The sequence below is a fragment of the Pipistrellus kuhlii genome, unplaced genomic scaffold (assembly GCF_014108245.1).
Source record: "Pipistrellus kuhlii isolate mPipKuh1 unplaced genomic scaffold, mPipKuh1.p scaffold_m20_p_4, whole genome shotgun sequence".
NCBI classification, from domain to species: domain Eukaryota; kingdom Metazoa; phylum Chordata; class Mammalia; order Chiroptera; family Vespertilionidae; genus Pipistrellus; species Pipistrellus kuhlii.
Window position 1 is genome coordinate 4,370,754 of NW_023425540.1, and position 11,134 is coordinate 4,381,887.

General features: G+C 49.1%; 1 protein-coding gene across 3 annotated transcripts; it reads right to left on the reverse strand.

Annotated features, from left to right (window-relative positions):
- Window positions 1–464: 464 nt before the first annotated feature.
- Window positions 465–10,104, reverse strand: LOC118703719 (UDP-glucuronosyltransferase 3A2). 3 transcript variants are annotated; one of them, XM_045571502.1, is made up of 7 exons: window positions 9,976–10,104; window positions 8,923–9,024; window positions 6,433–6,544; window positions 3,992–4,523; window positions 2,907–3,131; window positions 1,698–1,825; window positions 465–880 (listed from the first exon to the last, which is right to left on the reverse strand). In XM_045571502.1, the coding sequence occupies exons 1-7, from the start codon at window positions 10,064–10,066 to the stop codon at window positions 604–606; spliced, it is 1,467 nt and encodes a 488-aa protein (XP_045427458.1). In that variant the 5' UTR covers window positions 10,067–10,104; the 3' UTR covers window positions 465–603. The 3 variants fall into 3 exon arrangements, with proteins under 3 accessions (XP_045427458.1, XP_036266711.1, XP_045427459.1); XM_036410818.2 differs by having other exon boundaries at window positions 1,698–1,917; window positions 2,900–3,131; XM_045571503.1 differs by lacking the exon at window positions 465–880 and adding an exon at window positions 1,025–1,544 and having other exon boundaries at window positions 1,698–1,917; window positions 2,900–3,131.
- Between the last annotated feature and the right edge of the window lie 1,030 nt (window positions 10,105–11,134).

The following is an 11,134-nucleotide window of genomic DNA, read 5'->3' on the forward strand; positions in this document are numbered from 1 at the left end:
AATTGTGGAATGCGCACTGTCCTTACCAGGAACTAATGCTGCGACTGAATGTGTTTTTTTCTACGGTAAATAAAATGTGGACATCAGAAAAATCACAATTAAGTGTTGAGACTTTGGAAGCCATTTTATGTGTGAAATATAATTTAACCAATTCTTGTGAAAAATTTCATGACCTTTTAAACAACGACAGCAATCTACTAAAAAAAAATTCACTCAAATGAGAAATATGCCAAAGAATAAAATGATACTAGACATAATTTTATTTATTTATTATATTTGTGAATTGTACTTATGTTGAAATTTTAAAAATATATATTTCAATACTATTTTTGCGTTCTATGAAAATTTTTGTTGCTCCATATAGACCAAATTTTTAATCAAGAACCCTCCCCTCCTACCCCCTCCCGCCCTGGGTCAATGGTGTCCCACTTTACCAATGTTAAAATCTGGTCACCTTAGTCTAAACAGAGGCAGAAAAGAGTGAGAAGCCATTCTGGTGCCATGACCCACTTGGAAGTGAGAGGGACCCCCGGAGGCCTGTGCTGGGGGAAGTCTCCAGGGAACCAGCGGCTCCCCGGCACCCCTCCAGATCCGCTCTGTGCGTCAGGCTCTCTTCAGCTTCCTGGCCCCGCACAGCCCCCGGGCCACTAGGCCCAGCAGCTTCCCACAGAGCCACACGGCGCCCAGGGCGACCCCCAGCAGGAACAGGAAGACGTCCAGCAGGTACTGCTCGTACCACGGCTGCTGGAAGGCGTAGGGCTTGAGGTGGGCCGCTCCCCCGGTCTGAAGAATGTGGTCGATCCAGCCCACCAGCCGCTGGACAGGGGTCAGGGGGTGAGAGCGCCGGATGATGCTGGCGGCCACTGCTGCCGACTTGTAGCTGTTGGCAGAAGCGCACACACATACAATGTGCAAATATATATATTGTGTATATTTATGTATGTGTGTGCAGACATATAAACGTATATGCATATTTTGTTTATATATATATGTATATATGCATGCTATACAGATACACACACACACATAGGGGCATATACATGTGTATATACATATGTATGTATATATGCACATTCTGTATATTTGCATGAATATGCATATACACGCTATGATCAGTTCAAAGGAATGTCAAAGGTCAAATGTTAAATATTCCACCAATTCTCAGGCCGAAGCTGATTCTGACCATATACATACAGAATGAATTTCTGAAGGATTCCCAAATTGGACTTTTCTTGAAATGTTCCTGTCCTAAATGAAATTAAATCACTAAAAAATAAATTTTAAATTAGCAAGTTCTTTGGGTTATAAAGCCTGGAACAATAAATAATTCTATGAACTTGAATTACATTTGTTATTTCCATTCTTATTCTTCCTTGTGTTTGTTATGTACATTTTTACAGACTTTAAATGAAAGACGCCTAAATTCGGGGCCTGATAAACAGGAAAAATGGAGTCACAATTTACAGCATGGAGATTTGATCAGCAGGCTGAAGGGTGTTGGGCCAGGCCAAAGCTGAAATCTGGCCATGGTAAGTTTAAGATGCCTGCTCGACGATGAAGAAGAGATGCCAGTCAGCAGGGTGATAAGATGTACTGCGATGAGCAGGAAGGTTTGGGTTGCAGACAGCTATTTGGAAATCAACATAGGTCTACAGAGAGTGTTTCGAACATGAGTCTGGGCCAGATCCATTACATACCTCTTGTCTCCGATGACTTGTTTCATCTTAAGAGCCAGGGTCTCTGCATTGAGCTGTTCGATGGGGATGGAGACGCCCAGATGTTTGGCTTCTACTCGGATGAAGTTTCCAGGCTGGTCCACAAGGAGAGGAATGCCCACCATGGGCACGCCATGCTGGATGGATTCCATCACACTGTTCATCCCTCCGTGGGTGACAAACAAGCGGATGCTGGGGTGAGCTAGGACAAAGAGGAACAAGAGGAAGGATGAGGCCTAAGAAGGAGTTTCCAGAACTTGGGAAGGCGGCATTGTGATAAGGGGATCTACAGGCATCTGGGAACCAATGTAAAGAGGCAACTGCCTGGGAGACACTCTGTGAGCACCCTCAGAAGCATGTGTCTAAGACCAGCTGCAGCCGAGAATGCGGAGACAGAACTAAGCTCAGCGCTGGTACCTCTATCCGCTCGGCATCCCTCCACATCTCCTTAAGCAGGGATGTGCCTTATGCCTTAGTATCGCCAGTCCCAGTCCCACTGCCCCTCTCTCATTTGGAGCAAAATAAAGGCTGAGGAAGCATTTGTCCAGCCCAGGAACTGGGAAACAACGTGCTTTTGTAGAGAGCAATGCTTGGCCTCTCCCGCAGGCCAGCGAAATACATTTGCAGGAGGAGAACCAGCACCTATATCTCCAGTTCACTGGGGCATTCAGATCCCATCTGCCACTATGCCCATGAGGTGTCCCCAGAGGGCAGCGCAGGCCAGAGAGGAAGCCCGCTGGTGACTGTCAGACAGGACGGTGAGGAATACTGTCACACAGCAAGGCCACCTCGGGTGAGGAAGAGCTAGCTCCAGGTCTGTGTGTAAAGAGCAGGCGGCTGGAGGCCACAGTGCGGCAGGGACTTCCCTCCTGTGGGCACAGGTGCGTCCCAAAGCACTGATGGGCTCCTCTTGGGTGGTTTGGCTGCTCCCCATCCCCTGCCCATTGCATGTCGCCCACTGGAAGGTGGCTGGTGGCAGAGATAACGGGGCTGGGCACACATGAATGAAGTGAGCCCAGAACGCCAAGCTTTCCTGGTACTCGGCCTCTCGCTCACACACGCTTTCCTTTCACGTGATGGGGGAGGGCCCGGGTTGGGGTGAGGGCTGCCACGAACCCCGAAGGACAAGTGACTCGAGCGAGAAAGGCAGACACGGCAGCTGCCCGCATAGAGGGGGCCCTTACCCAACAGGTCGCTCTGAGGAAGCCAGTGCATGAGTTTCACGTTGGCTGCCAGTGGGATGTCTTCGGGCCACAGAGAAGGGCTGCACTTCCATATCACCCCCTGCGGCAGCTGCGCGAAGGCCCTGTGCATCTGCTCCAGGGCCTGCCGGGACCCAGCCACGTCCACGATGGTGCCCAGGGCCACCAGCACGAAGCCCGCCTCACCGAACTGGGCGATGAAGTCCTCCAGATCCTGGAGAGAGCGAAGACGGTCACGTGGCCGCCTGGCCACAGCAAGTCCCCCTGCCCATGAGCACACACACCTCTCACGTGACCCCTGGGCGCCTCCCCTTCCCACAGGTTCCCATCTACTGCGGCCGGATGGCCCGCAGGAGTTTTCTGAGCCTCGATGTCTCAGGACCTCAGGCTGGTCCATCCTCTCTCCAGGCTTTGGAATTTGAGGAGTTAAAATTCAAGTTCTCTTAGGGGTCCGGGAGGAAGACAGGGGGCGGTTTTCAATAGCACCCTCCAGAGGACCGTACCAACCCTGCCTTCCCCCTGCACCGTGAGCTCCCCCAGAGGAGCCTGGGAAATAAGCTGGATCCCCATGGGGTCAGTAAGCTAGATCTCTTCTCCCCCTACTGGGAAGCAGCAGAAGTACGTAGGGCTGGAGGACAGCTAGGGAGACAGACTCGGGATCCCTGAGTCACAACTGACACAGTGAGTCTCAGGTGCTTCTTCCTCTCTGAAATCAATAAGTATATATATATATATATATATATATATATATATATATATATATATACACATACACACACATACATACACACACATATATGTGTGTGTGTGTGTGTGTGTATATATATATATATATATATATATATTTTTTTTTTTTTTTTTTTTTTTTTTTTTTTTTACAAAACAAATAAAAACAAAACAAAAGCCCGAAACTGGAGGCAGCATGTTGAGCCACCAAAACAGCTCAGACAAAGAGACCAACAACACCCAGGTGGATGTGGAGTAAGTACAGCTCTGGCAGCATAAAACTGGTCTGGTCACCTGGGAGAAATGTGTTGCAATTTCTATGTAAAACCGCACACAGTGTTCACTCACCTGAGGTATTGGCTCCACAGGCTTGGCCATCAGGCCGCCCACATACACCGTGTTAGGGAGCAGGGGCCGGGCAAAGTCAAAGGCAAAGTCAGAATTAACAAACCACAGCTCTGCCTTCTGCTGAAGGTGACATAAGTCCGGCCTCGAGCCCTCCAGGAAATGCTCTCTGATGGTGCTCTCCATCAGACCGTGGATGTACCGCTGCCTCCAGGGAGAGATGAAGAACATCAGAGAGTTGGTCACTCGGCCCCAGAAGTCCATGCGGTCGGTCAGGGAGGAGTGGAAGTCCGGGACGTAGGACACTGGCTCGGGCAGCCCAAAACTCGTCACTCCAAACGTGGTGGCCAGCACAGCCACAAAGGGCCTGGCCAGCTTCTCGGCGATCAGGAACGCGCAGAGATCTAAGCCATCCACCACCACCAGGTCGAAGCTCCCGTTGTGTAAGGGGCCCATGATATCTGTCCTCCCCAGCACATCACTGCAGTGAGTCCCAAACAGCTTCATTATCTCCAAAAAGGGTCGGAATGAGTTCCTGGGGAAGAAAGGGAAGGAGAGATGTTCAGCATTCGTGGCAAGTGCTCACCTGCAATCTCTCGAAAAACCTTCCTTAGCACACGAAGAACAAGCACGTCTGACAGCGCCTGCCTACTGGCCCCTGGACCAAGAATGGTCTGCTCCAGACCTGTCATTTCTCTGCCTCCAACCCCACCGGCCATTCCCTTGTTGTCGCTGCTACCACCCTCTCTGATGCCTAGGGTGTCTCTGCTCTCTTCCCTCTTCCTTTCCTCCCCTCCTTCCACCATCTTTGGAAGCCGTGCCTGCTCGGGGAGATGTTACCCACTGTGGCCTGTGCCCTGATTGTCTCTCCTGGCTGCGTGCTGAAGCTCATTGAGGATGCTCTGTGTGGCCTTCAATCCCAAGCTAACCTTGCTCTCCACACAGCTATGCATGGACTTGTTTTCCTGGGGAAATCAGCATCTTAATGACAGAGTGCCAAGAACACAAGTGGAGGGACAGCATGGCCAACCTCTAAGAGCTGTGTGCCAGCCCTAACTGGTGTGGCTCAGTGGACAGAGCATCAGCCTGCGGACTCAAGGATCCCAGGTTTGATTCCAATCAAGGGCAAGTACCTTGGTTTCGAGCACATTCCCAGTGGGGGACGTGCAGGAGGCAGCTGATGGATGTTTCTCTCTCATCGATGTTTCTAACTCTCTATCCCTCTCCCTTCCTCTCTGAAAAAAAAAAATCAATAAAACATATTTTAAAACAAAAAAATATAAATACATACATACATACATACATACATACATAAAATAAAAGCTAGGCAGTCACTTCATGAACTGAATGGTGGGCAGTCAGCCGTGTGACCCCCTCTTGCTAAAGCAAAGCCCTCCCTCCCCCCCTAAAATCCTCAGGAGAGAGCTCTGCCCTGTGTCCTCTGGAGGGGACGTGGGGGGAGGGAGAGGCAGAGACACAGCTCGGGCAGGGGCGGTGTCTACCCTGCCTGTGTACTTTCTGGGAAGCTTGCAAATACGTCGGTGGCTGCATTTCACCACAAATAATTTACATGAGACATTCCGCAGGTGGGACGCAGGCCTAAGCATTCTTTCAAAGCTCCCCTGTGACTGGAATGTGCAGGCGGAGGGAGGACTTGTGTTCGGGGGGCAGAGGGACAGGGAATGTTCATCACACCACACCACACACACCGCCCCACATAAAGAGCGCAGGCAGGCCACCACTCACATGCTTCTAAATTAAATGGTTCGGCTATTCTAATCCACGGCTAAGACAGTGGTATAGAGAAGTTTGGAGGGAGAAATGGAGTAAATAAAATAGATTTTTATGGAAGAGGACGTATTCAAAAATGCCTTCACTGAGGAGAAGCGTCATTTAGCAGAAATGAAGGCGGAGCAAGGACTTCCCATTAACTCAGACAGGGATGGTTTTCGTTTCAGTGATTTCATGCTCAAGGTGAGCGTTTCTTGTTATTTTGAGTTTCAGATGCGTGGCCTCGTGGCTTACTGTCTGGAAGGCTGAGAGTGAGTCCCAGAGTCCTGCACTGAATGAGCCGTAAATGGCCAGGCTCAAGCTGTCCAAAAGTCAATCCTCGTAAGTGATCCCATCATCAAAAAGTGTATGAGGACAGAAAGGAGCAGAAGGCAGTAAAACTGAGTTACTATGACTCTATCCAGCGATGAATGGTGAGTTGCCCAGCACTGTCCCTGAGCTGGAGAGATTAAGAAAGGGAAGCGTCTTTTAAAATTTATATTTCTACTCATTCCGGCTTGAAAACTGAACATGCTGGGAATGTTAACCAGAGTGCCACATCCCTAAGACTGCCTGGTGATTGATTCAGTGATGATGGAGATATTCCTATTCATTCATTCATATTTCTCAAATAATAATTTCTTTACTTTTATTTTTTTTAAAGAAATGATTACCTTCCCAGAAAAGCTTCCTTTGTTAATAAATCTAAAATTTTCTTCAATTCCTGTTTAAATTTATCAGGAGGAGACCAATGGATACTTTGGTATGTTTTCTCTCTTTTAAAACCTAAGAAGAGACAGAAGAGAAAATTTAATCAAATGTCACACACCTATGCATGATAAAAGGAATGTTGAAACCCTTATCATTTATTTCTCACAATTTTTTCTCTAAAACATCTTGTTGAGATATAACTCACAGATCATAAATTCCCCTTTAAAAAACGTTAGACGTTTTTAGTAAGTCTGCAGGTTTGTGCAACCAGAAGCACAAGCACAACCAATTTAGAACGTTTCTCATCCTCAAAAGATATCTCAAACTTATTATCAGTCACTCTCATTGTTCTCTTACTTTTATTTTGTTCTTTAGATGCAACTTTCTGTAGGTCCTTGAATAGATTTATAATCATTGATGTAAAGTCTTTGTCTAGTAAATCCATTGTCTGAATTTTCTCATGGACAGTTTCTGTTCACTGCTTTAGGTTGGCATATTTTCCTATTTCTTTGTATGTCTCATAAAATTTTGTTGTTATGATTTCCCCCATTCTGTTTACTTTTGCTGCTGTTCATCATTGATGTTGTTGTTACTGTTATATAATGCCTTTCCTAAAACTAATTCTGTGAAACCTAACCTGCCTGTCATATTTAGCAATGAGAGTCTCCAATCAGTTAGTGATTGGTCATCTAGTCTAATTAGGCTGAGATTTCCTCAAATGACATGCAACTATAGTGCCCTAACCCTTGTCAAGGGGCTGTGTGTGTGTGTGTGTGGTGGGCCCATTTTCACTGCTCCGGCAGGAAGTTTATGATGCTGCCAGAGTCTTCATTTCCTTCCTGCTCAGAGGCTCCCAGCGAGCCACTGGTGAGCAGTTAGGACCTTCTCTGGTCTTTCTTGAGCACATGCACAACCCCCACCCCCACCCCTCCAATATGCACATGGCCATCCAGATCCCCAGGAATGAGTCAGAGCTGTCCAAAGAAGCATCTTCTCAGTCATGTCACAATATTGCATTAAATATTCTGAGTTTACATTAGGATGACTATGTAAAATTTATTCATTTTTAAGCCAAATAGTATGTCATCATGTGATTTCTTTCCATTTGTGTCCTTTCTCGGCCCTAGAATTAGCTATCACCTTCCTTTTTCACTTGTTTCATTGAGTTTGTTCTCTTTTGTTTCTGTGCCTGTTGGTCAGTCTCAACTCCATTCAATATTCTCTCGATACAATTTTCAATTAGGTCAACTTACTGAATGAGTTTTTTCCAGGAGATGTTCCTCCTAGATCCTCTCATTGGTTAAAATCGGATGACTGCTGTCCATGCCAACAACAAATCTTCCACGCTTTTGTTTTGCCAACCAATTCTATTCCCTGGCCCTTTCTCGGTTTGCCCGTTGTTCTGATCAGCCTAAATCCTGTCGTTACTTCTACTTTTAGAAAAACTTAAATTTATATGAAAAGGAAAGCCTTTGAGATTGTTTCATTGCGGAATTTTATTGGTTTTTCTGTGTGCAATGCCAATGCCAAAAAGCTTGATGTCATTCTGTGTCTTCTTATTCATTATTGAAATATATGAAAATATTTAGGTTATTTTTATTAATCATTGGTATTCTGAAATTTTGCCATGATTTGCCTTGCCGTGGGTCTTTTTATTTGATTATTCTTTGTGTTAGGTGCTAGACGGGGCCTTTCAATATAAAGACCTGTGTACTCTAGTTCTAAACTTTTTCTTGTAGTAGCTGTTTGATAAGTTTCTCTTGCAGGTTCACTGCTTTTTTTTTTTTTCCTTCCTGGAAGTCTTACCAGTCAGAAAAACATTTTGATCCAATCTTCACAAACTAGAGGCAAGATTTCGAGCAACGTAAGTAAAGCAGCATTTTATTTACAGGAATGTGTGTGCAGGCTTTGCCTGCAGGGGCTGTGGATGCAGTGAGGGGGGAGATAGAGGAATAGAGAAGCTGAACCGAGCCAATAGCATTTCAGACTTCCTTTTGCTAAGGGCACAATCAAAGACGGCCCTACACCAGTACACCTATCTTTCTTCACTACAGTCATTCAGGACCAACATGATGTTTTGCAGAACATGCTTGTCCGAGGCACTCACAGCTTACCATCTGTAGAAGGAGGGCCCAAACACTAGTGTCCACGTGATCCCCTGGAGCCCTTGAAGTGTGGCTAGTGTGAACTGTAAAACACACATCCGGTTTCAAAGACTTAATAGAAGCTAATGTGACGTATCTCATTAATAATGTTTGCATTGTTTATATGTAGACATGATGTTTTGGGTATATGGAGTTAAATAAAATACGTTATTAAAATTAGTTTGACCTGTCTCTTTCTAATTGTTTAATGTGGCTTCTGGAATCTTAGCAGTTACATCATGGGGCTTGTATGTGTGGCTCAGGTGGTGTTGGAATTAGACAGTACCAGTCCACAGACAAAGGTGATACCTGATGGGAAATCCAGGTCGCTCCGTTGGAGAAAGCTGACATCATGCCCGTGATCTTGAAGAATCTGTGACACCCGGTCCATCAGTAGATAATGGCTTCCCCCTAGAAGCAAGGCTTCCGTTTTGTGAGGTGCGTGGAGAGAAAAGCCAGGATGGGAGGGGAGCGGGTCCGAGGAGCTTGTCCTGGCTGGAGGGTGGGGCCAAGGAAAACTCCCTTCCTCTCCTCACTTCCTGTGTGGGCCAAGGTGCTCTGGGCCTTCAAGCCCACCCCCTGAGGCCCTGCCTCCAGCAGCCCTCCTCCGGTTCCCCTGTCCTGTGACCAGGCATTCCCTGCCCATGGGACTAGCTCAGAGCATCCCTCCTCCTAGGCCAGTGGTCGGCAAACTCATTAGCCAACAGAGCCAAATATCTACAGAACAATGATTGAAATTTCTTTGGAGAGCCACATTTTTTAAACTTAAACTTCTTCTAACGCCACTTCTTCAACATAGACTCGCCCAGGCCGTGGTAGTTTGTGGAAGAGCCACACTCGAGGGGTCAAAGAGCCGCATGTGGCTCCAGAGCCGCAGTTTGCCGACCATGGTCCTAGGAAATAGTCTACATTTCATTAAGGGCGTGTCCTTATTCACACACTGCACAGGGTGATACGCATGTGGCTTCCTCTAGCAGACACTCCGGGGAAGTGTTTGCCCTGGAGAGAAGCAGGAAAAGGCCAGCAGGCACTCCAGGAGGCCCACCTGGGGAGGGGCATTAGAAGGGTAAGTGTATCTGCCAGGAGATGCTCATTGAGGGCCTAAAGTCCTGTGTCTTGGGCTGCCTGCACTGCCCATGCGGCCCCCGGAGGACTCTGGGGGCTGGTGTGCATTAGGAAGAAGGAGAGATGCCCAGAACCTTGATCCTGGGACTGAGGCTCAGGTACCTGCGGTTCCTCCCAGCTTGCTTTCAGCGTCAGAGAGGCCCCTGCTTTCCGCAGCCCACCTGGCACCTCGCCGCCTTGGGGAGGAGGGTCCTCTAGGCCTGCCCCCAGCAGGAGCTCAGGCAGGGGCACACTCACCGTACAGGACCACGGTCAGGATCCTGGCGCCTTCCAGGAGCGGGAGCCAGGCCCCCAGGACGGCCAGCAGCAGAGCCAGGGGTCCCCGCATGCTGACTCGCTGTGCCCCGCGGGGCCTGGCTGCGGGCGCTCTGCAGAGGCCTGGGGTGCACTGAGCACGGTGCCTGCAGCTGCGGACCAGCGGTCAGAGGGTCAGGGCGTGGGGCCAGGCCTCCGTACCCGCCCCTTTCCCGGCCGGTGACCCCGCTCCCTTTGATCCCTCTGACCCCGCCTGCAGGGTGTCCCTGAAAGTCATGTCCATGGCACGCCCCCCTCGAAGTGGGCGTGGGACTGACAGCTCTGCTGGTCAGGAACTCCCAGGCAGGACACCCACTGCCTCCGGCTCGCCCTCCTCTTCTCCCTCCTCTTCTCTGGCTCTTTCTCCCGCCTTGGGGTGCCCCACCCATGGCCCTTCTTAGGGATTCAAATGACACACACCTCATCTGCCCACCCCCCTCCATCCCCCCAGGGAAGGGGCCTGGAGCAGTGTGCAAGGCGTGGCCAGCTGCTGTTACAGTGACCCAAGAGCCCGTCCCCGTCCCCGCCGGGTGCTGACAGCCCATCCACCTCCTTCTTCCCCCCCCCCCCCCCCCCCCCCCGGAAAAAGCTCAGCCTGGCTGAGCACTCACTATGGGGCGGGCTGGGTGGCCCTGCCCACGCCTCTCCTGGCGCGCCCCTCTGGGACAGAGATGGGCCCTGGCAGGAGCTGGAATTTAGGTCGCGCTGAGTTCTAAGGACAAGAAGGGCAGCAGGGCCGGCACCGCTGGGAAAACACCTGCAGATCAGGACCTGGGGGAGGAGGCGGGGCTGAGGCCAGGGGATGCTGGATGTTTCCCAATAACCCGCAGCTCCTGCTGGGCAGCTCCTTCCTGGCATTTCTAAGTCCAGACTTGGTTACAATCTCACCGCCACCCTGGGGACTGTGTGATAGCCCTTCTCCCCCCTTCCCCCCCCCCATTATTTATTTATTTTTATTTATTTTTAATATAATAAATCTTTATTGTTCAGATTATTACAGGTGTTTCTCCTCCCCCCTCCCCCATAGCTCCCCTCCACCTGATTCCCCACCCCACCCCATGCCCTTACCCGCCCCCCCCACCACTGTCTTCATCCATAGGTG

Coding starts and splice junctions, on each gene's coding strand:
- LOC118703719 (XM_036410818.2), bottom strand. CDS start 10,066: ATGCGGGGACCCCTGGCTCTGCTGCTGGCCGTCCTGGGGGCCTGGCTC. Junction 1,918..2,899: donor TCCTCAGAGCGACCTGTTGG/GTAAGGGCCCCC, acceptor TCTTTGTCCTAG/CTCACCCCAGCATCCGCTTG. Junction 881..1,697: donor CAAGTCATCGGAGACAAGAG/GTATGTAATGGA, acceptor TTCTGCCAACAG/CTACAAGTCGGCAGCAGTGG.